This window comes from Parasteatoda tepidariorum, chromosome 9 (genome assembly GCF_982258835.1).
Source record: "Parasteatoda tepidariorum strain Cologne lab strain chromosome 9, Ptep-v5.0, whole genome shotgun sequence".
Lineage (NCBI taxonomy): Eukaryota > Metazoa > Arthropoda > Arachnida > Araneae > Theridiidae > Parasteatoda > Parasteatoda tepidariorum.
Window position 1 is genome coordinate 2571435 of NC_141763.1, and position 26775 is coordinate 2598209.

Here is a 26775-nt window from a genome sequence, read left to right on the forward strand (position 1 = left end):
CTGCCACAATTTTGCTTCAAAAGTCCTCTCACGGACAGCTATGCAATAGACCTTTCGAGGGCCCCCCCTGCACCCCCTAATTCACCTATAAAAATTTCCTTCAGCTAACATGTTAGGACCATTGACCCGTACTTAAGGTCCGAGTTTGAAAATTATAACTTGATATTAAAGGGAGTTAGACGACTTCGAAATTCGAAACCCTCCCCGCCATTTTATACTTTTTTTATTTTTATTTTTTCATTATTATTCCATTATTATTCCATTATAACAAAAAAAAAATGCACGATTCTACTTGTAGGAGATCTTATGCATGATAAACTGTCGAATATATTGTAAAAATAATTTAAAACAATAGAAATAAATCAATTTTCCGAGATTTTTCCAGTTTTTACCCATTATTCGACATTTTCCCGATGTAAAAAAATTATTTTCTATATTTAAGACCCTAAAAAATATAGAAAAGCTCATTTAAAAAATAATATAAAGCAAAATAAGCGGAAGAAAAAAAATATTTTTTTTTAAAAGTTGCTGTAGCTGGGATTCGAACCTGGGTCCCTTGCCCCAGTTGTCAGCTACTATGCCGGTGTCTTGACCACCACGCCACTCGAACACGAGAAGCCTGCCACAATTTTGCTTCAAAAGTCCTCTCACGAACAGCTATGCAATAGACCTTTTGAGGGCCCCCCTACACCCCCTAATTCACCTATAAAAATTTCCTTCAGCTAACATGTTAGGACCATTGACCCGTACTTAAGGTCCAAGTTTGAAAATTATAACTTGATATAAAAGGGAGTTAGACGACTTCGAAATTCGAAACCCTCCCCGCCATTTTATACTATTTTTTATTTTTATTTCTTCATTATTATTCCATTATGCGTTCTTTAACAAAAAAAAATGCAAGATTCTACTTGTAGGAGATCTTATGCATGATAAACTGTCGATTATATTGTAAAAATAATTTAAAACAATAGAAATAAATCAATTTTCCGAGATTTTTCCAGTTTTTACCCATTATTCGACATTTTCCCGATGTAAAAAAATTATTTTCTATATTTAAGACCCTAAAAAATATAGAAAAGCTCATTTAAAAAATAATATAAAGCAAAATAAGCGGAAGAAAAAAAATATTTTTTTTTAAAAGTTGCTGTGCTGGGATTCGAACCTGGGTCCTTTGCCCCAGTTGTCAGCTACTATGCCGGTGTCTTGACCACCACGCCACTCGAACACGAGAAGCCTGCCACAATTTTGCTTCAAAAGTCCTCTCACGGACAGCTATGCAATAGACCTTTTGAGGGCCCCCCTGCACCCCCAAATTCATCTATAAAAATTTCCTTCAGCTAACATGTTAGGACCATTGACCCGTACTTAAGGTCCAAGTTTGAAAATTATAACTTGATATTAAAGGGAGTTAGACGACTTCGAAATTCGAAACCCTCCCCCCCATTTTATACTATTTTTTATTTTTATTTTTTCATTATTATTCCGATATGCGTTCTTTAACAAAAAAAAATGCACGATTCTACTTGTAGGAGATCTTATGCATGATAAACTGTCGAATATATTGTAAAAATAATTTAAAACAATAGAAATAAATCAATTTTCCGAGATTTTTCCAGTTTTTACCCATTATTCGACATTTTCCCGATGTAAAAAAATTATTTTCTATATTTAAGACCCTAAAAAATATAGAAAAGCTCATTTAAAAAATAATATAAAGCAAAATAAGCGGAAGAAAAAAAATATTTTTTTTTAAAAGTTGCTGTAGCTGGTATTCGAACCTGGGTCTCTTGCCCCAGTTGTCAGCTACTATGCCGGTGTCTTGACCACCACGCCACTCGAACACGAGAAGCCTGCCACAATTTTGCTTCAAAAGTCCTCTCACGAACAGCTATGCAATAGACCTTTTGAGGGCCCCCCTACACCCCCTAATTCACCTATAAAAATTTCCTTCAGCTAACATGTTAGGACCATTGACCCGTACTTAAGGTCCAAGTTTGAAAATTATAACTTGATATAAAAGGGAGTTAGACGACTTCGAAATTCGAAACCCTCCCCGCCATTTTATACTATTTTTTATTTTTATTTCTTCATTATTATTCCATTATGCGTTCTTTAACAAAAAAAAATGCAAGATTCTACTTGTAGGAGATCTTATGCATGATAAACTGTCGATTATATTGTAAAAATAATTTAAAACAATAGAAATAAATCAATTTTCCGAGATTTTTCCAGTTTTTACCCATTATTCGACATTTTCCCGATGTAAAAAAATTATTTTCTATATTTAAGACCCTAAAAAATATAGAAAAGCTCATTTAAAAAATAATATAAAGCAAAATAAGCGGAAGAAAAAAAATATTTTTTTTTAAAAGTTGCTGTGCTGGGATTCGAACCTGGGTCCTTTGCCCCAGTTGTCAGCTACTATGCCGGTGTCTTGACCACCACGCCACTCGAACACGAGAAGCCTGCCACAATTTTGCTTCAAAAGTCCTCTCATGGACAGCTATGCAATAGACCTTTTGAGGGCCCCCCTGCACCCCCTAATTCATCTATAAAAATTTCCTTCAGCTAACATGTTAGGACCATTGACCCGTACTTAAGGTCCAAGTTTGAAAATTATAACTTGATATTAAAGGGAGTTAGACGACTTCGAAATTCGAAACCCTCCCCCCCATTTTATACTATTTTTTATTTTTATTTTTTCATTATTATTCCATTATGCGTTCTTTAACAAAAAAAAATGCACGATTCTACTTGTAGGAGATCTTATGCATGATAAACTGTCGAATATATTGTAAAAATAATTTAAAACAATAGAAATAAATCAATTTTCCGAGATTTTTCCAGTTTTTACCCATTATTCGACATTTTCCCGATGTAAAAAAATTATTTTCTATATTTAAGACCCTAAAAAATATAGAAAAGCTCATTTAAAAAATAATATAAAGCAAAATAAGCGGAAGAAAAAAAATATTTTTTTTTGAAAGTTGCTGTAGCTGGTATTCGAACCTGGGTCTCTTGCCCCAGTTGTCAGCTACTATGCCGGTGTCTTGACCACCACGCCACTCGAACACGAAAGGCCTGCCCCAATTTTGCTTTAAAAGTTTTCTCACGGTCAGCTTTGCAATAGACCTTTGAGGGCCCCCCTGCACCTTCTTATTCACCTATAAAAATTTTCTTCAGCAAACATGTTTGGACCATAAGCCCCTACTTAGGGGCCGAGTGCGGAAATTATTACTTGATATTAAAGGGAGTTCGACGACTTCGAAATTCGAACCCCACCCTGCCATTTTATTTCATTTTTTATTTTTTTATTATTATTCCATTATGCGTTCTTTAACAAAGAAAGATGGTCCCGCTGTGGACTGATCGTTAAGACACGGTTCCCAGCAGATCACCGAAGTCAAGCATCACTGGCTACGGTCAGCGTGCGGGTGGGTGACCACTTGGATCAGTCTGCGTGGGGACCGAGGGTGTGCGGTATTTTTCCTCGTTAAACTGTGCTACCGTAAAGTGCTCGACTTCACGCGCAGGTCGTCGGGCTACCGAAGCGGGAGTGCCGTCCCCTCCGCAGAGGATCAAAATTGTGATGGCATGTCTTCGGATCATCCTTGAGGATGCATGTAAACTCTCTTTTCACGCATAGAGATTTTGAGAGCGCTGATTGGCTTTCTCGGCATTGCCTTCTGATAAGTTTTTTTGTAGCTCCTCCTCAACAACATTTCTCCGTAGTTTGTTCCCAAAATGTAAATCAATCATAAATCAGTTCCAGTATATTCCTCCGGGATGTGCAGCTCTAGTGCGACGTAAATTAACAACAACAGCAATCTAATTTCTGCTCCTATAATTCGTGCTTTATTCTAATTCGTACTAACTCTACTCCTAGAATTATATTATGTCCCGCAGTGGACTGATCGTTAAGACACGGTTCCCAGCAGATCACCGAAGTCAAGCATCACTGGCTACGGTCAGTGTGCGGGTGGGTGACCACTTGGATCAGTCTGCGTAGGGACCGAGGGTGTGCGGTATTGGTCCTCGTTAAACTGTGCTACCGTAAAGTGCTCGACTTCGCGCGCAGGTCGTCGGGCTACTGAAGCGGGGGTGCCATCCCTTCCGCAGAGGATCAAAATTGTGATGGCATGTCTTCGGATCGTCCTCCGGGATGTTTCCCAGACCGTCGCCAATAGCCCATTGTGCAGCTCTAGTGCGACGTAAAGTAACAACAACAACAACAAGTATATTATTTATTTTAATTTCTGCTCTTTTTTTTAAAGATGCTTTCCTAGTAAGCTATAAGCGTAAAAATATTTTCACACAATCCTTCGAAACAGGCTTAATGTAAACAATTTTTTTTATTTATTGGTATTTGAACATGGATCTTAGATACTCTCAACTCCATGCATTTGAATTGTTGATATTATTACGAAAAGAGAATTTTTAAATTAAAAAAATTCGACTAAAATAAAAAAAGTTATTTGAAACTACAAATTTCGGGGTGCACAACCTTTTTTAATACTTGCTCTGCATGTTGACTAGTGATAGGTTGCATGTTATAGTATTTTGTTATAGTAATTTTTATATAAATATTACGTCCAGAACCGAAATTATCTGCAGAAAATAGTATTTAAATTTTTGCTTTATTTAGGTCGATAGTTCACTTGTTATTATTGAGCTAGTTTTAGTTTAAAATTTATTATAAAAGCTCTCTTTTATTTTGAAGTTTTATTTGGAGAAAAATTATTGAAATTGTGTAGGATATTGTAAATGGCGTAAACCTATTTGGTGTAGTAAATATATCTTATATAGTTCTGTAACGAAGTAAACGAGAAATTTACTCATTAGTAAGAGTTAACAAAACTGAAATAATTCATTTGCTAGTTTAAAACAGTGCTTAACATTCAAGAAACCAGTTTATTTATTTTCTTGATAAATTTGTGTGTATTGTGTAATACTTAGCTTTGTTTATCTGAAATATTCTAATGTGTTTAAACATTACTTCTCAGAATTCCAATTGCTGTTTTTAATTGGAATATTATCTTTATTTCATTGTTTTGTAACTTTTGTATTAAGATATAAAATCTGTGATGCTCATTCTAGACCTTCAGAAGGGCAGGGCATTAGAAACTGTATAGAGCCCCTTAAAAGAGGGCACCCATCATAAAAAACAGCTTTGTTTACAAATATTTGCTTGACTTTTAAGACACCCAAATTATACAAAGTTTTTAATTTTATCACTAAAAAATTTTTTCTTTGAGATAATTAGTTTAAATTAAAAAAAATTATTCCCTAGTTAAATTGGTACATTCAATAAATTGGTTTTAAAGTGAACTTAATTATCAAAGTTTGAAGTTCATGAAAAAATATCTATATGGTTTGAAAGTTGGTGTGAAATTTACATTTTTGTAAAATCATCATATTGTTTTTCTTTTCATGTTGATAACTATGCTTATTCCTGCACTTAATTAAAAAAAAATTTTCTTTCTTATCTAGAACATCGTCGAAATTTTTTTAGAAGCTGAAGATTGCAAACATAAAAGAATTGATGGACATTGGTAGTTAAAAATCTAAGAAGCTATCAGCTGATCTAATGGTAATTAAAAAATAACCTAAGCCAATAATTCTCTTTCTTGTGTGTTTCAAAATTTATAATAACTACTGAAACCAAACTTTAAGTTTATCAATTGATAAATCATGTCAATTGATCATGTGCCTACAATATGAATTTTTAACATGTGCTGTCAGCACTGTAAAATGCATGTTTATCAACTAGCTTAATTTAATAGAATATTATTATCCCATATCTGTTAAATATGCTACAGCAGATACGATGTTGTAAAATTTGTATTTCACCATTTGTATTGTAAACTAATGCTATCAAATTTGTATTGTAACATAAATATTTAATATGCATAAAATGAATATTTATCAACTAGCTTAAATAATTAAGTAATTTCAGGCTTGATCTGTGCACTGTAAAATTTCTATTCAAAATTAGTTACGTATAAGTTGTATTTTCCTACATTTAGATATTATATTATATTTTTATTTCCAATGGCAGGCCAATTTAAAAGAACAAAACGGATAAAATAACAAGAAAAACAAGGCAAAAAGAGTTAAAATATATTATATAATACTCTGGATATTTACCCAGGTAAATACTTAAAATTCATAAAAACCTGGGTATTTCTGAATTTTAATGAAAATTCTATGATCATGTTCTTTTGGGTGTTAAAAAATTATTTATATTTAAGGTACAATTAAGTTTTACTTACATGGTCAGAAGTTCATTAGTTCTTAACTAAGAAGAAAAATTCCTTCATAAATTATTGAAATCATTGTATTTTAGTTTTTATTTGAAAGTGGCTATGGTTTAGTCATCCTGTAGTTCACAGTTTGATTCATAATTCCCAATATTTTTGGTTTCTCATCTTAGAAATATATTTTTAAAATGTAAAATATTTTTTAGATTTTAAGTAATTTATTTTAGAAAATTTATCATACAAAAATTTCTCTGCATATGAATACAGTACAGAACCCGTTATCCGGAAATCAGAAAACCGGAAAACCAAAAAACCGGAACGAAATTCGATAAGTTTTCCCGCCATTTTAAAAAAAAAACATTTTTTTTTCTCATAAGATTTTAGAATTTTTCTGTCTTTTTTTAAAGATATTTACCTTACCATCATTTTGGAAATAATTATTAGTGTATTACTTCATCGTTTTTTCTTCTTTTTAAGATTATTTCCAATTTTTTTATTTTTTTTAGTTGGGTTTAACAATAAAAAAACGGCTTTTTGTAGCGATTCAGAAAACCGGAAAAATCAGTTATCCGGAATACCGATGGTCCCGATCGTTCCGGATAATCGGTTCCCTACTGTACTATGCAATCTAACTCCGATCTATATTTAGTTGTAAAAAAAAAAAAAAAAAAAAAAAAACTGTTTCTTAAAAAACAGCTTGAAAGCTTTTTTCTATAACTCGAACCGAAAATTATTAGAAAATAAGCATTTAATGGTGCATTTTTTAAAAATAAAGTATTTAATTAAAAAATAACTTTAAAATCGCGTAAAAAAAATCATTAATATTCCCTATTCGGAAAAAGAGATACTTATACAAATTTTACCATTGTGTAATTGTCATTTATTTTTCTTTAAAATGGAATATGAATAAATAGGCAGCGCTTTTAAGGGATGATGGCTATTTTTACAGAACAGGTAAAGAGGGTGCATTTATAGAGATCAAAGGGTAGACAGGGCTTCTAAAGTCGTTTAAGGAAAACACTGCATAAATCCTACATATACTGATATAAATACATATTAACATGAGATATAAATATATACGGATCACATGACACCGCCTAAAAAGTGCATCCCTAAAAAAGGCATTAGGCTTCCATAATTCTATAAACAAACATTGAAGAAAAACTTATCTTAAAAAACTAATTAAATTTTTAATGTTGTCCATTGCACTGTATTTTTATTACAACTCACCAAAGAGTTTAATTTAAAGAAATATTTAATTAAAACTTAATGCTGTAAATTTAATTAAAAACTCATAACAATGTTAATAATCAATATTTTATATAAAACTGAAAATTAAATGAAAATGAAACTTATGAAACATTACCTCGCTTGCCCAGACAGCAGTGTCAGATGCTTAAATATTTATTAGTCTAAATTTGTATTTTTTTTCATTAAATCGCATTAAGTTTTAAACTTTTAGTTCTATTGACCTGTACAAATTAGAACAACACCTCCCCGTCTAGAGAGCAAAGTTTTAAGTTTTGCACCACTCTGTAAATTTAAGATAGCTGCAAAAGCTCACTTTGAAATTAAAATATTGACATTTTGCTTTAAACTATATCTTCTGAAACAATTAACAGCTTTCCTCTAAATATTTTCCTGCTCACTTATTTTGATAGACTCTTTCTATAATTTTTTTCTTCAAATTCTAAGTAATAAAGGCTCATAGTTTTACTAGTTCCTTAGTTTTGTGATTAAAGGAGTAAATAAGATGTAAGTACTAATTTTTCCATACATAAAAGTTATTTTAAATTTGTTATTATATTTACATAAATGAATATCTTTGGGCTAAGTCTGTGTGCCTAATACGATGAAATTTGGCATAATAATTCAAAGCACTGAGACGATCATTGTCAGTGTTATAGCATTTTGTGATGAATTGTTCAAGCAGGATAGGCAAGCAACGAAATAGAATTTTCTGACTAGTTAAGCATTACCCATTATTTTGAATTTAATTTTTGACAGTTTGACTTTTCAACTTTTTTAAATATGACACCTGTTGTAATATTTGTACTTAAGGCATATGAAAGATAATTTCTTTGATTTGCAGCTTACAGATCTATTTGTAAGAAAGAATAAGGAGTTTACTGCTAGTACATTGAATTATTTTTTAATTGCTATAGAATAATCACTCCAAATAAATTTAATCATGACTAAAATTTTGAGAATGATGCCCATCACTCAAACCTTATATGCTATTAGTTTATGTAAAAGTGAATATTAAATTTAGTTTATGATTTTTATTCTTCATAACATGAACTACTCATTCCATCAGGGTATGTAAATGTTAAAATACTTGTCTGGATTTTAGTGATTTGATTGAAAACTATAAGTATAAAGTCTGTCTTCATGCTGAACAGTTTATAATAAAATCTGTTATGTACTTACAACAAACATCAACCCTATTTAGGAAATACAAAGCTTATTAAACATGAACTATTCCTAGTTATGTTAAATTCGAAAAGTGAAATTTCAATGCAAAAATTGAACATTTAAAAGTTTATTTACAAGTACCTTACTATACAATAACGGAAGATAAACAAGGCAATGAAATTGATCTTGTTTATCTTCCATTAACTGTTTTTTCATATTTCTTAGTTTACATGAATTAAGTACATTCCATTTACCTCTATTTCATTTGGTATTTCTCCTATTGCAGGTTTTATTAAAAAAAAGAATTTAAAAAAAAGCATGTTTTTTTTTATGTAAAATTTTAAATTAGATAACTTCTGGTACTTGTATCAGAAACATTACCAACCATATCATCGATTTAGTTACACTTGCAGTGTTTTCACTACAGCGCGAGAACGCGAGAATCTCGCATATTTTTTTCTTTTCTCGCATTAAAAAATGATTACCGCGAGCAATTCGCGCATTCTATAAATCAATTTCAAAATTCGCGAATTTCTTGCAATTTGGAAAAAGCTTCGAATTACGCCCTTTAGAATAAAATCTGTTTCACTTTTCTTCCTGGATCTTTCATTATTTTTAACATCTGCCCCGTTATCTAGCTTCCCTAATTACCAGTATTGTTCAGAACCTTTTCGAACAACAGAACACAACCACGGAACCCCTTTCAAAACACATTTTTCTGCAACCACGTGTTTACCGTAGGTAAGGTTTCTTCATGTAAGACGTTCAAATTTTTTATGTGCTAATGTAATGTAATGTAAGATGGACAAACGCCTTGTAAAGGCAAAATCTTCTATGATGATGCACCAAAAATATTCAATGCTTTAAAAAATAGAAGACGTTAAAAATGTATTAAAAGTAAAGAAATGATTTTTTTTTCAAGAGTTTTTGTGTTTTTTTAGTTTTTAGAAATCTCACTTAACTTTTTGAAATCTCACCCTGTTTTTGACAAAGGGTGAGAAATTCTCACCCATTTTTTTTCCATGATGAAAACACTGACTTGAAATTCATGTTTAAGAAAGCATTTTTAAAAATGCTTGACACATCTCTATTGGAATCACCCTACACTTTTTGAAGTAAGTTTTGAAACAAATGTTTTTATTTTATTCACAAAATTTACATTATAGTTAATTTTTTTAAGTATTTATTTCTGTGCTTCAGTTAACAGAATAAAAATTTTACTATGGTATGTTTCAGTTATTGTTTCCACGTGAAGAGGATGAAATAATATCCCGTGCAAAACTTTTAGACAACTTAAAAACTGCATTAAGGATGCAACTGTAGGTAAAAGTTAAAATCTTTTTTGCACAAGTATTGTAGTGATATGTAATGGCCCAGAAGCAGAAAGTGCCTAAAACTGTGACGTACAGCGCAGAACAAATGAAGTCCTGCAGAACAATTTGTATCTTGAATACTTCTGTGACCATTTTTATCAAGAGAGCTTCTAAAGCAAGCCGTAGAAGAATTAAATTCAAAGATTTCAAATTTCATAAAGATTATGAATTTTTATATTTTTTATTCCCATTTAAGAAACAATTTGCGAATCGTGGGGATCCACAATTGACAGAATTGTTTCTAAAAGACCAATATAATACCATTAGTGAAATATAATAAGTATTTTAATGATTAACTAGAGCATCTTCAATAAATCCCAAAAGGGTGTTTGACCTCTTTAGTAATTTTGTTCTAATTTTGAAAATTTATGGGTTGTAGCACATACTTAAATTGCTCCAACGTGGATTTAAATTCATTTCATTACATTTTTTATTCTTACGATTTATAATTTGTTCCCAAATGAAAATGTTTTTTGTGAATACAATAAATACATAGTAAAAGCTTGATTAGCCAGAATGTGTGTGAATTCTGAAAATTATGATTACTTGAGATAAATTAAGGTAAGTAAGGCAAAGTCCATGTATATAATATGAAACAAGTTGTTTTGCAACCACCATCCTTAATAAATTTGTACATATGGAATTCTTATAAGAAATTAATTGAAAAATAGAGGTTGATATGGGTTAGGCTTTTGTGGTTGGAAAGTAATAGTATTTAGTTCGGAGAAAAGAAGATTGTAATCAAAACCTGACAAATTATTAACAAAGAATGCAAGATTAAAGACGTAACTTGTTGAGTTAACAGAGAATTTATAAGAAGAATGGAATTTGAAAAAGAATTTTTCAAATTTCATCAAACAATGAAACTACTTGTATTTTTTTTTTTAATCCTGCCTTCATCAACTGTTATTCATCAGATTTTTTATAGCATTTATCGAGAATTCCAAAAATATGAATTATGAAGGATCATTAGATAATACTGTTTTCAACTACCTTTTAATTGTTCAAACTTTCATTAATTTAATTTTTTTCTTTCAATATTCACTATTGTAATATTCTTTTATAATCTCATAATAATGGTAATACAATCTGATAATAATGCTAATATAATCTGATAATGATTTATGTTTATTAAATTGCTTAGAAAAACTAATTTTTTTCTAAATTATCATTTAGTTTTAAAGATAATTTTATTTGCAGCTTTGTGATGAGGTTTTTAGAACAAAATGGATTGTCTGGATTATTGAACTTCTTACTCAGTATGGATTACAATACAGCAGAAAGTCTTATTCACACCTCACTAATAGGGCGAGTGAAAGCACTCATGAATAATTCCGTAAGTATATTGTGTATTTTAACATTTCAAGAAAGTTGAATAAAAAGTTCAACTGCTGAAGAGACTGGAGCATATTTTTTAATACCAATCAAAAGTATAAATAAATCTATAATATTTTACAAACAAATCATCTTTTCATGCAATGTTTCACGGAGCTTTTTGAGTAGGCATGTGGAAAAATCTTATATAACTTATTGACTAGAATTTAGTCCTCTAAAGTGTTAATTATTTTGGAAATAGTCATTGTTAATAAAGGTACATAAATATTAAGGCAGAAATACTTTTTTTCCACAAAAAATATATAATTTTGAAAGTATTGGATTAGTACAGATAAATAAATTTTCTTCTATTGCAATGAAAGCAAAAAAAAAAAAAAAAAAATTTATGTTTGCAAGTGATTGTATTATTTTATAATTTTAACAAGCTCTTAGTAATTAAAACATGTTAAAAATTAAAATGGTTTTTACCATATAATAATTGATTTAAACAATTTATAGAAAAATTCAGAAATTGAATAAAAAATTTTTTTTTTGTCTGAAAAGACTAAAAAAAGCAACTATTTTCAGGAAAAGGAGACTATGAGAAGACTTTTCTGTACTTCTAGCAATGTTTTTAGCATAATTGGGTTGAAAACCTGCAGCCCGCAAAATCTTCTGAAGACACTGAGTTTATTTTCTTAGGAAATGTAAAATAAAAATAATAAAATTAAAAAAAATTAAATAAATAATTAAAAAATAAAAAGTTTTCGATTGTAAATTTGAGTCATCACTTTTTAATGCGTTCAATTTGCATAGATTCTAAGTCTATTTCATTTCTCGATTGCCTTTTGAACGGTTATTGCTGAGAAATTCTGCATGATTTGAAAGATCCCAATTTTTAACACAGTGCATGAATTTGAATGAATTCTAGTAATTAAAAGTATTTAATTTTCTGCAAATATGCAAATTTTTTTATATAAAAATTTAGTGCTAGAACACTAACGTTGACATAAAAATTATCGTATTTGCCACTAACTTGACTAAATGTATCATGGTATATGACAATTAAGTCATTTAATAAAATTTTAGTCTTATTTTTGCTGAATTTTTGTTCTTATTTAGGCAACTATTTTCATGTTTTAGGCTACTAAAAGCAACTATTTTGTTCATTTTTTTCTGTTGCAACCCTGTTTTAATCATTTAGGAAGGAAAATACTAAGTATTACGGTTTCTATTTAATAATTTTGATGCATATCTCTGTTGGCACCTTGAAGCCTACCCAGCTTAAAATTGAAGGGTTCCAGATTGTCTAGGAGGTGAATGCATGCGCAATGCTGTCCAAATTGCCTCATCATGCTATCGATCACAAAATTTTCGATTCTTAACAATCATCATCGCCTTGTTCACGACCAATGTCAGTGGAAAATGTTTTTTAATTTCTTATCTTTCTATTAAGTTGCTATTGTGTGTGATTTAAGTTACCAAAAAATCTAATTTTTAAGATGGAATTTATCATCTCCCCGAATTTCATGGTGTTCCGAATGTCTGAATTTCTAACAACATCCCCGCTCACATATTTGATTAAAATATAAAATGTTTTTATCCGTGTTCTTTAAAAATTATGGTGTTCTTTCAGAAAATGAAAGAAAAAAACTTTTCTAGAGGGATCTTTTAAACTTCTGATTGCAGAACTTTTGTTATTATTTTTTATTCCGAAACGAGAGAAAAATTTGGAGTATTTCTTTCCTTTCCAATGAACAAGAAAAGTATCTGCAGAAAAAAAGAAAAAAAATTTGCTTTTGGATTTTTTTGCAGTTATTATATTGCTTCAACTCTTTCTTTACTATTTTTTTTAATTTCAAATTCTATAAATATTAAGATCCTGTGTGTAACAGTTTTATTTTTGTACTATAATTTTAAATTTTTGAAAAAATGTCTTTGTGATTTTGTTTTTAAAAGAAACAGCTACTAATAGCTATGTAACTATGTCAAATATTTTCACTGTACACTTATTGATTAATGTTGATTTTAAAGTATTAAGAGTACCATGTTTTTAGAAAAAACAATTATTTTAATAATTTTGACTATTTTTTTATAACTGATATATATTGTAAATCATCATGTATATAATAAAAGTATTGTGCATGATTTAATATCTAATAAAATTTACCCAATGACAAAAAAGAACTTGCCACAGGTTTTTGACAGTTTATAATGCTTTTTAACATGTTTTTGACCTCAAAAATCAGACCCTGTTTCATTTGTTAATATTTCCCAGATTAGAAAGTTACTTTTACATCTTATGTTACCTTTACATTTTTATTCATTACCCATTAATTATGATAATGCTTTATATCACAACGGGAAATAAATATATCTTATATATCTTAACTAAAATATTTATTGAAAGTAAATTAGTTTGAAATTTACTGTTTTCCTCTTATGTCCTTCATAAATGTGCTCTTCAAATTACTTTCACTGACTAGTGTAGTTATTGTTAATGCTATTATCTTTAATTACTGTGAATTAAATTTTTATTAGTTCTTTTATTATCCTAGTAATCTAATTTTAAGGACCTTTTGTTTTAAATAAGTTGCTTAATAATACAGTCAAAGTTTAATTAGGCCTTAGTTTTGCTGAAATTGAAACATTCGTTTATTTTGTTTTAGCTGATGCAACAGAAGAAAAAGATATGAAACTCCTAAGAATGAATGAGTTTGTGAAAATATCTGAAGAAGATGCTCTATATTCAAAAAAGTAATATCGATTAAAATTGCATTGCTTGCATAATGACCGTATTTTATCATTATTCATTTAAATGAGAAAATTTGTGAATCATATTTTTATTCATGAATTGATCCTTTTAGTTTGTGGTTTCATTGCTATGTTAATTTTTTCAGTCAAAATTTTCAGTCTTGAATTAGATGGATACTTATTATTTTGAAACTAAGATTTTTCCTTTTCTAATTGTTACAATTGCTGTAAATATTTTGGGTTCTTCTTTATTTATTAATAAGCATGTTATAGCTGAAGGGTTGTTTGTTGAGCCAGTCCCACTTTTACTTGAAGAAACTGTTGATGTCAGAATAATCTAAGGCCTGATCAGGTGCTAGCAATTAAAATAAACCCTTTTATTTCACTTTCTATTTTTTTCAGTCTTTGCTCGAAAAAGCCACCAATACAATGAAGTGAAATGGTGGTATTTTTCAGTAAACTTGTTTTGTTCTGAAATTTATTCCCTTGTGCCATTTTTACTTGCAACTTTCTTTTTTCCTGTTTGGAAATTGAACATAGAAAAAAAATTAATTGTTGTGGAATTGCATTGATTATGTGATTGAATTTTTAATTCTTACATTTCTAATAGGATTATTGGAAAGTTTTTAAATTTATTTGAAATTGTTCCTTAAAGAAATGTGCATTTATCTTAAGGCCTGGCTTTCAAATAAAATCCTAGATTGGTGTTTGAGGTTTTTGTTTCTTTCTTGTTTTTGGTTTCTTTTATTTCTTTTAAAAGTAAATTATCATTTTGTAATATTGCTGTTTTTGTGGTTGTGTGTTTAATTTTTTTAAATAAATATTTAATGCCTTTTGTTCAAGGTTAAGAGGGTGAGATATACCGCAGAATGATTAAAGAAATTGTATCAACAGGCTTGTAGGGAGAATACACCAATCGAGAGTTTTTAGGAAAAGTTTAATCTGATACAATGTATTTAAAATATAAGGTTTCAGTATTACACTTAAATTATTCCGCAGGAAGGCAAAAAGCCGTTAAATTTTTCTCATATTGCTATGGAATGAAAAATAAAATATGTAAATTGATGCTCTTGAGTTATTTGCAAATAACAGAATTTCTATTTTAAATGGGTAATAATTTTTAAATCCTCCAATCAATTTTAAAATCACTTAATTTAAGGTTTTGTAAAACAATTTATCTATGAAAGTAACTAGTTAAATTGACTTCTCTCTAATTGTTAATGGAATTATGTAAAAAAAAAGTTATAAATTTTTTTTTTCCTACCAAAAATGTTATTTACAAACATAATTCAAACTTCTGTATTTTAGGAAGGTTGTTCGTAATTTCTTTATATTTTGTAAGTCTTTTATTGTTTCTGAATGAAGATAGTTGTTTTGAAACTATAAAATAAATAGTTTATGATGATAGATATGTTTATGAGAATGAAGTGTTTGCATCTTTAAACTTATTAATAAAGTAAAACAAGTTTCTTAAGGAAAATGTTTGCTAACAAAAAGCAGTATTGCCATTTTGCTTAACTAACATATTCAGCTTTTAGTATTTACCACAGGTATTATATACAGTCGTTTAAGTTATGAGTTTCAGTTCTGTTGCTGTTATTTTATATCCATTTCTTTTACTTAAAATGAAGTTGGTATCATTTCCTTAGTACTAAATTTACATTTATTTTTACCAATTCTTATAAGATAAACATAAAAATATACCAAGCAAAAGCTCTAGTTTTTTTTAAAATAAAGAGTGGGGTAAAAACACTTTGTTTCTTTCTTTTTTTTTAAAAAAATAACTATTAATTTATATCATAATTTATAAACAGAATTGTGAGTAACATGGTTTTGCCACAATTTAAATTGTTAGTTGCATTTGATTCACTATCTGTTCTTAACCATTAGTGTTGAATTATTGTTTTAGGATTTTGAAATATAATCTTATTTGTGGTTCATGAGCATTGGAAAGTAGATGAAAGAGTTTTTTTGTCTTAAGTAATTACAAACTCTTTTGACTATTTCTATTAAAAGAATGATATTGAATGTTTGAAAAACATATTGATACTAGCTAAATTAGAATAAAACATTTAAAAGCACACCAAAGGCTTAAAGCATTGATTTATTTTTACAATCTAAAAGTACCAATATAATAAATATATTACATTGCACCCATGTTCATAAATTACTAATTAAAAAGAAGGATACTGTTTTACTGGTATGCAAATATTTTGCTTCTTCTACAGTCATATATTTTGTAAGTAGATATGACATAACATGGTTGCTATTATGAATTTGTTCAACTTTTTTTCTTAATGGATAAAATTATTTTTCAAAAGGTATTTTTGTAGTTCTTAAAACTTAATGAGAACAATATTTGATTATCACTATATTAATAAAAGAATTATTTGTTCAGAACAATAAGTGAATATTTATATTTCATTTCAGGGTTTTATTTTCAGAAAGTTTTTCTTTCGATTTAACTTTTAATTTTTTTAAGAGATATTTAAGTCAAAAGTTCATCAATCAAAGTTTTTTTTTTTTTTTGTTTCTTCTAAATATTCTTTCATATTTTCTGTTTATGGTTATGGTTTGATTTGTTTAGATAATGTTCTCTGGCATCATTCTAGAACCTCTAACTCAAAACCTTTAATTATAATAAGACATTCCTTATTTTATTAAAAAAATATGCATCACAAAAAAGTTTCTGTTTTATTATAAATTTAAATTTATGTCAAGGTGTTGGTCTTAGTTGTTAAATTTGCAAATCCGTGTTATTGATTCTCAGTTCACAAAATATTTTAAGAGTAGAAGAAAGCATTCTACTTTTAGTAGGATATTAGTATATCTTCAAACCTTTATACATTTTTGCTTTAGAATCTGTTTTTTCAAATCAAGTCTATTATTTGTTGGCATTTCTTTCTTTTAAAGAATGAAGGTGCTGACAGTAACTTATTTAGAATATGATGTTCTGACTTAGGGTTGCACAACCTATGGCCTCTAACTGTTGATGTGTAGTCCGTTCCCCTCCCCCACTTTTCATGGTGTTCTGAATATCTGAATTTGTAAAAGAATTTCCACTCACAGTCATGTTTTATTAAAATATAAAATGTTTTAATCATGTTCTTTAAAAATTATGGTGTTCTTTCAAAAAATTAAAGAAAAAACATCATTTCTGGAGTAAATTATCTTTTAAACTTCTGTGATTTCAGAATTTTTATTATTATTTATTTTTTTTATTTTGTCAATTTAAAATTCTAGTTGAATCAAGCCAGTCATTGGCGAATTTTTTTTAATTCCGAAATTAGAATGGAAAAAAAGGTTTACAATAAAAAAGACACACATTACATTGTTACATTGTAAAGAGGTTTACAATAAAAGGTGTAATATGTAAACATTTTAATGGGACATTTTAAAAGAAGAAAATACAAAAATTGAAGAGATGCTAAAGTTAAATTTCGGATATTGATGAATAAGCAATAGAAAAAGCTATATTAAGCATTTACAAATCTTGTTTTTACAAAGACTATACAGGACCTTTCAGATGAAACTTTATACAAGATTCTTTTTTACAGTGATGTAATTTTTTTTCGTTTACCATAATGTAGATGTTTTTCAGTTAAAATTTAAACATTAAGTCAATCAAATAATTTTTTTGCTATGATCATTATTTTACTGTTATATTATTTTAAACATAATGCGAATAAAAATTTTGGTACTTGTCTCAAATTTCAGCCAAATAATTTAAATTTAAAGTAATAAACACAATTCTGATAATATAAATATTGTTTATTGTCAGTGCTAAAACGAAATTGCTTCTAATATCATATCCTTTCATTTTGATGCAATTAAACGAATACAAAACATTTTGTAACAAATCTATTATTGCAATAAATAGTGACCTTTATCATCGTATGTAAGAGAAGAAAAAAATTCAAGGAACAAATTAATAAAGGAGGAAAATATCAAAACGAAATTTGGAGAAAAATGAATCTTAGAGCACATTATTATTAGTACAAAAGTCATGTCATTTATTAAATATAAGAGACAATTCTTGTTTTGTATCACACTAGAGATAAAAATCCATAAATTCTTGATAAATTAAAAGTAACCAAATTTTAAATACATTCAACAGTTTCGTAAGGAGGAACCTAAGTACTATGAAATTTTTTCAACATAATATGTTTCATCAATGCTCATATATCTACCAACCCACTTTTTCTATTATTCTAAAGATTTATTGCAAAGTTGCAGAATAAATACTTGACCTTATTTCTTTCTGAATTTTTAAATTCTTATTTGAGTTAATAATAAATAAGAATAAAAAAAAGTCCTGATTAACATTACAGCTATTTTGCTAAACAACTATTTAATTTGAAAACTAATCATACTAAGAAATAAACCTCATCTAATTATAAATGCAATATGATCTTACCATTATCTTTTAACATAAACATCTCTATAATCTTTTGGTAAAACACAATTAAAAAAAATATTTGTTATTAAATATGTTTTTAAATGCTTAAAATTTTTTTATTACTTTTGTTGTTAAGAAAAAATTTTTCTTTTAATTAAAAAAATTCTTGTCTCTTTAATATATCTTTACATAAATTTACCACCATTTAGAGTTTATTCTTTCAATTGGAATTCTTTGTTTATATTTTTAGCTTTCTATTTGTTAGATTCTAAAATCTTAAACAATTAGGAAGATTAAATTTAATTTAGAAACCTTAGATATTCTTATTTTGAAATCTGAAATTACTTGTGGGGTAAGTTTTTCTCTTTGCATGATGTCTTTGAAACATTCATTTTAAATTCATGTAGTGCTCACATTATAATTTGTTTCTGTAATTTTTTTGTACCATTTCATTAGTTTTTAAAGCAAAGGAAAGAACACTAAAGTTGCGAAAAGGATCACAGTTTTGCTTGAAAATATAGATTTACTATGATTTGAGGCATTGAATAATTTCTTTTTAACTAAATTTTTCAAGCTAGATAAATGATATTTGTTTACATTTTAGTCAATTTTAAAAAGTTAATTGCTTTAATCATTTCTTTAAATTTTAAGATAAATACACTTGTGTTTTCAAAAATAAGAGAATTTTCATATTTGGTAGCCTATCTCCATTATGACAGACCAGATTTTAATACACTATTAAGTTGATATCTGGCTGGAAATTTGATTCAACAAATATCCCCTCTTTTTAAAGTTTAAACTAGGTAAGCTTGATGGCTGCCCAAGTCCCATTAAAATGAAATCGCCACCCGATTACATTCTGTAAAGGTTAACATTGAACTTTAAGGCATCAAATTCCTGGTTCTTTTCTTATATAATTATGAATTATACAAACCAGGCACTCACTATCTACCTACCAACTAAAAAAATTCAACTGCTATAGCAGAGGAAGTTTGATAATCTTGGCAGGCATTATACTAAGTAATTATAAATCTTTCTATGTTCTTTAGAGCGGCAAATTAGCTAGTGTGCAGCATATGAGTAAAATCTAAAAGCTCTATGATTGCTTTGATCAACAATAGACACTCACTTAGAGCTGTTTGCTCTCACAATTTTCTCGAAATTGAAGATATTCGCCAGATGAATTGGCCACTCAGATCTTGGAATTGGCCATTCGAGCACATTAAAGCAGTCTAATAAAATCGCTCAGCAAATTCCTCGACATTTGTCCAGATACTGGAAGATTGCGGCTTCTTTGAATGCTGAACCACTTTAGTACTGCTTCTTCAGCATCCTTGGGATCTGCTTTTCTCAACTTTTTTCTGCCATTTAATTCCTTTTCATGAGCAGAAATTGTTAATTGCCTATTTTTCCATATGTTACAAAGTGTAGATTTGGATAGTTTATATTCCCTGCAAATATCAGCTTGATTACATCCATTTTCAATTTTCCTGATTATGCCCATTTTATAATCATTGAAGAACATTTTACGTTTACTGTTCGCCATAGTTAAATTTGAGACACTTGTTTGCAGGCTTTTTTTAACTGAACTGAGAGCAAAATGGAGTTGAAATGAGGGTCTTATCAACACATATTAGTGTCCAACCCTTTGACCAATAATGAATAATTACTCTTTCCCTCTGACAGAAAATGCATATTGATCCCACTGACACCTTACAGGTGCATCATCTGCCTGGGTAGGAAACATCTACTTGATTTGTTTAGGGATGGGAAAGTAAGATAAAAGAAGCAAACAAGAAAAAAATGCTTACTGCTACCTTCCTCTCTACAGATGACTTTAAAAATCGGTATATGTATTTATTTTGAAGTAGAAATTTTAAAATTATTACAAAAAATGAAGAAAAAAATCAGTCGAAGACAGAAAAAGTTCATTTTATCTAACTTAATCACTTTTTTGGTTCACTATATCCACAAAAAACGGGTATAGCAGGGCACGGAGCCGAATATTTCGTTCACTATATCCGGGAGTTCACTGTAAACCGTGTTCACTATAGCGGGGTTTGACTGTATTATATCATCTTATCCAAAACGAATTTCATTAAAATTTATCAGTTCATTAAGTTCCAGAGATTAATAACCAAATCTGTAAAGTTCTCCAAATTTTTAACAGCGTAGATTTTGACTTTGTCATGATTGCAGCTGAATCTGGCATTTCTTTTAAATAAGCAATTTTTTGTTAATGTATTTCATCAGGTTTCTAACGAATGCACAAAGCTAATGCATTAATAACTTTTGATCTAATGATTGAATTTTCACGCAGAAGACAGAGTTAAAAATAGCAAATTTTTTCAGTGCCAGAATGTAAAGTACATTTTTCGATAATAACAAATAGAACTCTTTCAAAACTTTTGTTTCCAACTGATTGGTTTAAAATCATATTCAAATTAAAGTAAACTTTTTATTTAATTAATTCATTTATTAATTATTTAAGATTTAATCTGTAGTCTTCTTTGCGTTCGAAAGTTTTTTTCATGTAACTAGCAAAAGAAATAGTATTAAGGATGAAATATTCCCCCAAAATTTGTGAAACCTTTAAATAATTAAAATAATTTTTTCTTTTACAGTTTAAAGATGTTTTAAAAATTGAAGGAGATATTCATCATGTTCGACTGGCAGTAAAAGTCAAGTGCGTACTACTCATATATTTTATTTTAATCTGTGCAAAATTTCTTAATTTTATTAATTGAAGATGCTTTCTTTTAATTTTAAATTCTTTAAAACCTTTGTGTTTTCTTTAAGAGTTAAGTTAATATGAGTTTCCAAATTATATGTAATTTAATTTGTATGTCAAAATGTATTTTCCTATTGCTTATTTCATTCAAAATTAATGACTTTAAAGGGAGAGTAAGAACATAATTATTTGATATAATAATTCTAACATTTCTAATGGTTTTTTGATAAATAAAATTAGATATTTCAAGATAATCACTCTGCAGAATTCCTGTCATAACAAGAAAATTAATCTACTAATTGACTAACTATTCTCTTGAAAAGCAGACATACCATATTTCTGTTCTTGTACTGGAAACTGTAACTTCAAGGTGTGCTCTATTAAAATATGTTGATTTTGTTTATTAAGGATAAATTTATCCACAGAGGCAAATAAGAAATTCAGAAACAGTAGGCTGACAAGGATATAAAAATTTAAAATTCATCTTTAAATATTTGATAGGAAAAAAATGAAATTCTTGTTTTCAACTACTGGATCACTGAGGAGTTTTGTGCAGGGGAGAAAATTTCTAATTTTTTCCATTTCTCTAGTGATTTAAAACAGAAGACATACTAATTGAAAATAAACTAAGCTATAAATCTACCACAGTATTAATTTTTACCATCTTGGATAATATGAGATTAAGATAAACTTAATAAATGTGTGAAATGGAAATTAGTGAGTTTCAAAACTAATTAATTTAGTTATTAATTAATTTTATGAGCTAAAACTAGTATGTTGGTTTAAAATGAAAATAATACCTATTCTATCTAATTGTTACAAATTTTATTTTCTAAATTTTTTTTTTTAACTACACGCTTTGAAAATGTTTACTTTTTGTAAAATAAAAATAATAAGTATCCTTTTTTTCAAAAATTATTTTATTCTACATTTTCCATTATTATTAAAAATTAATTTCATTTTAATTTTTGATTTTATCCTATAAAAAAAAAAACTGTATACCAGGCAATATTTGAAATTTTGGAATTTTTTTAATATTAACACTTTTTCTTTGATAAAGTTGCTTTATAAAAATTGTATGAAACATTTAAAGAAATTTATTATTTCTTAATTTCAGACACTTGCAGAAAATAATCTCTGTTGAATGGTAAAAATTATTACTTCTCAAAACAAAAGCAAATCATTCCTTAGTAATCCAGCTAAAAAAACTAAGTAGTCAGTACCTTGTCTCAATCTTAATTTTATATAAATTAATTTATATAAAATTATATTCCTCTAAATTCTTTTTTTTATTAAAAATAACCACTTTTACTTTATATTGTAAAAAGTTTTTGGCATGCAGTAATTTTTTAGTAAACTCAAAAATATTAAATATTGTAAAGTGACAAAAAATAAGAAATATACAATGAGAGGAAAACCATTGGCAAATCCTAGTCCCGGTAATGACTGGTTCAAAGCTGTTCACATTACTGGTTTAAAATATTTTCAGTGATAGACAAATTATGAATTAGAGTTGCCCTCGAGCTAAGCTTAAGAGTTTTTTGTGGATTCCTTTCTATATAACACAAATTTCATTTAAAATGTCTTCTATGAAGGCATATTTGTACCTATGTTTGGTCCAGGAGTTAACTTGTCTTCTGGCAATTGTTCAATTTTTCAAGGTATAGTTAATTTATCATATATAAGGAAACCTTGGTTAAGTGGACACTCTTGGGACAAAATTGCCCAAAGGGAAAAAATTGTCTGCTTACAAGGGTTCTCCATTTATAGGAAGGGTACATTAATAACTCCATAAATTGTTTTTAGAATAACAATTGTTGAGAATGTTTTTAGAATAACTCCATAAATTGTTCTTAGAACAATGACATAGAAATAATTATATAAACTTATTTGCACATTGATATTTATTTGAACTTTAAAAATTAAAATATTTACAATGCAAAAAGAATAGATGAAGAAATTTGGTACTAATTTCTTTTTAAACCTTCATCTGACATATATCCCAGGCTCCAAGTAATCATATTTATATCTGGCTTCGGTTTTCTTGAGCTGATTCCAACCTTCAAAAGTGAGCCTTCATGAGAAACCTTGTTCCATCTCCTCTTCTTCCCATGCTTTGCTCTATTTTGACATTGGAAACTAAGAATTTTTCCATCAGTCAGCAAAAGGAAGAAGCCTTTGTGGGGTATGAGTAAGGAAGGATTTAATAGCAGTTCCAGCTGAGGAAACATTAAAGTTCTCTTGAAATAGTGTTTTTTTTTTTTTTAATTTTCTTTTAGAACTGTACAAAAAAATGATATTTAAAAATTATTTAATTTTACTTTATTTATTAATTTTTGCATTTCAAAGATAGAGATTTAAGATAGAAATTCAGGTGTACTAATACACACAAAATAGAAATATTATATGGAGATAAGCAAACCGTTGTTTTAATTTTGTAAAAGAAGAAATGTCTAAATCTTATGTGTACTGTACATTAGAAACCAGAAAAATAAATCAAATAATAATACTATATATAAATCCCATATTATAATATTGGTCATTAAATTTCATATTGTATTTACTTACCTTCTGTATGAAATCTAAAGTAGGCGCTGTATATAGTTCAATTGAAACACTTGGAATCAAAAGTGTTTGTCAGTGCAAAACAAAACTTCATATCACTCTCATAATTATATTCTATTGGTTAAAATTCATATATTGGAAATAGAGATGAGATAGTCTCAGCCTCTAGTTTGTTTATTGAAAAAAGATTTTGGTTGGGCTTAATAAAAATCTAATTTTTTTTTTGTGCTTTTGCTTTGTGAGTTTAACACTAATTGTCAAATGACTTTTGATCTTTTATACCTTATGTATAGTGCACAAAGTAAAAAGGACCACTCAATAGATTTTGATTTAATGATCGGATCTTTACCTTTTGGGACTCAATCCTAATGGTTCAAGGGGGTGGCCTAAAATATGCTGATTAATTAATGCAGACAATATTTTAAGTCACACACATAAATGTATTTTCTCTGTATAAACATACTTTTTTTGTTGATGGTTTCGAATTTCAGATCCCCAGAATATAGGATCTAACGGTATTCTGGAAAATATAGTCTCTATAGGCTGGTCAAGAGAACCTTCCTCAGTTTGAACTCCTTAATGTTAATTTTACCTTTTGCCTATTTCACCATCAGTCTGAGAACTTTTTAAGCAAATTAAAAAGTTTTTACTTATAATTATAAATTTTTTTTTCATGAAGGTTCCATGCAAAATAAAACTTTTAGTATACATATATTACTTTTGTTTAATAGTAATAATCCAAAAAGTATTGGATTGTTAGGTATTTAAGTTTTTAGATCATTTTTAAAGAATGCAGTTGTAAATTTCTAAATGCAAAATTTTAGCGAAATCGTTTAAATAGTTTCTGAAAAATCAAATTTTGTAAAAGATGTATTTTTTAAATTTAATTTCTCTAGAAATTATTTGACTGATTTTGCTCAAACTTTTTATTTTTCCAGGCAAAAATACAGTCTTCAAAATAATGTTAAAATTGTATACCATGCAATTCAAATTTTTTTACTACTAAATAAAATAATAAAAAATAGTAAGTAGTCACTAAAACTAATTTTTGCATGGAATTATTTTTGGCAAAATTAAGTTAATAATTAATTATAAGTAAAATTCTTCAATATGCTTAAAATTTTTTCAATATATGGCGAAATACGCTAAAGTAAAATTAACACTTAAGGGATCTAAACTATTGAGACCATATTTCCTAGGCTGCTGCCACTCCTATATTTTAAGTATCCGAAATTCAAATCTTTCAAAAAGTTTATTCAGAGACAGTTCGTTTTTGTGTCTGATGTCACCCCCCAAACCCTTAAGTCTATGTTCTTGAACTAATCATTAGATAAAAAGTTATTCAAGGTAGTCCATTTATTTTTTTGTGCAATGTACATATTTATCATCTTTGTAATTATTAAAATAAAATTAAGTAGCTTAACAATCCCTGAAACTTTATTTTGCAGATATTTAATGGCAATAGAGTAAAGATGTTTCACAGTCTGTAGAATTAGGCAGCACTTGTTTTTGTAAGTTTGAAAAGTGAGTTAAAGATGATGTGTATTTGATACCTTTCATTATGACTGAATTGGCATTGATCAAGTTAAAGCACAGAGATGGTGTAACTGCTAAAGAACTCTTGGAACCAGCTCGGTATGTTGCTTAACATGTTAAATTTATTGTTGTAACTTTCATACCTGTTTGTTCTTCTTATTATTATCTGACTCTAAATAATTTTCTTTAATAAATTTGTCTATATGCATACATATATAGATATTTTTTTAAAAATAACGCTAACCCATTATTTTTGTGTGTTATTCAGAATCTCCCAGTGCTTAAAAAATTTCAAAATTTTTTCATAATACATGTCCTGCTTAGCATGTTGGATTAAAGAATACATGTCTGAATTAGACTTTTGCATGCACCAACATCTTTTCTTAGCGCCTATTTAAAATATATGATTGTGCCAGTTATTAATATGTTAAAAAGATAACATTATTGTATTTATTTCAGTATAGATCGGAAATATCAAGCATTGTTAACAAGGAATTATTTAACATGAATAGGTATTGAAAGAGGAAAAATCATAATTTAAACCACTTGGATTTTTTTTTTAAATGTCACTGATTTAAATAAAAAATTTTTTTTATCTAATATGCTAGTTATCATTTTTGAGTAAAATTTAATGCTTCTTAAACCTATTTATCATTTATATAAAATCTGTATTTATAAGTTTATATATTTTTGGAAGATAGGAGAAACCATTTTCAAATTTTTTATGTTCAACGGCAACAAAATATCTTTCTCTTCGTGTGTTCTATTTCAGCAGTGCCGGAATTGTTCCTTTTCATTTGTTGTTATCATACCAGAACTACTTGTCACTACAAATAAAAAAGAAAAAGTGATAGAACTTCTATTTCTTAGCCTTTTATTATAATTAGTTTACATTTCAGAGTTAAAAGGAGAAAAATTTTTTAGCGAAGTTCACAAGAAATATTTTAGTAATTTCATGACATTAATTATGACATCACAATAACATTAATTATACCGATCTTTTCTATGAATATTCTTGAGGATGTTGTTGCATCTCAAATACTTCCAAATTAATGATGAGCCATATATTTAGCCATCTAATATTGAACAGATAACAGAAGAAAAGCTTACTTATGTCTCTGTGAGAGGCTTGCTTTTTTTAATTTTGGTGACTGTCCTAGTATACTCAGATGAAAAATAAACTGGAAAATGAAAAAGCCAGGAAGTTAATATTTTTAATTTAAAGTCAATTATTTTTGGAATAAACTAAATACATCTGAATTATCTGATTTGCTTTGAATTATTTGATTTGCTATGAATTTTATTTCATTTGCTAGGAAATATCAGACATATTTTAAACAATATATCCGTTATTTTAGGAACTTTTTTCTCCTTTTAGGTGTTTTTTTAAATTTTTGTAATTTTCTTCTAGAGCTCAATGCAATAATT

General features: G+C 28.1%; 1 protein-coding gene across 22 annotated transcripts in view; it reads left to right on the plus strand.

The window, feature by feature from the left end:
- Positions 1 to 4337: 4337 nt before the first annotated feature.
- Positions 4338 to 26775, plus strand: part of LOC147803249 (disheveled-associated activator of morphogenesis 2-like) — a 76860-nt gene continuing 54422 nt past the window's right edge. For 11 of the 22 annotated variants that reach the window (XR_015428945.1, XM_087150657.1, XM_087150656.1 and 8 more), the window contains exons 1-6: positions 4338 to 4495; positions 5491 to 5590; positions 11249 to 11384; positions 14032 to 14119; positions 21140 to 21201; positions 25260 to 25446. Coding sequence is in view for 1 of the 22 variants with exons in the window: in XM_087150673.1 (XP_087006799.1) it covers positions 5588 to 5590; positions 9912 to 9994; positions 11249 to 11384; positions 12999 to 13037 (261 nt within the window). In the remaining 21 variants the exon portion in view is untranslated. Of the gene's footprint in view, positions 4621 to 5490; positions 5591 to 6058; positions 6152 to 9911; positions 9999 to 11248; positions 11479 to 12998; positions 13103 to 14031; positions 14120 to 21139; positions 21202 to 25259; positions 25447 to 25806; positions 26674 to 26775 lie in introns of those variants that run through there. The other 11 variants (XM_087150667.1, XM_087150666.1, XR_015428946.1 and 8 more) reach the window with 10 other exon arrangements.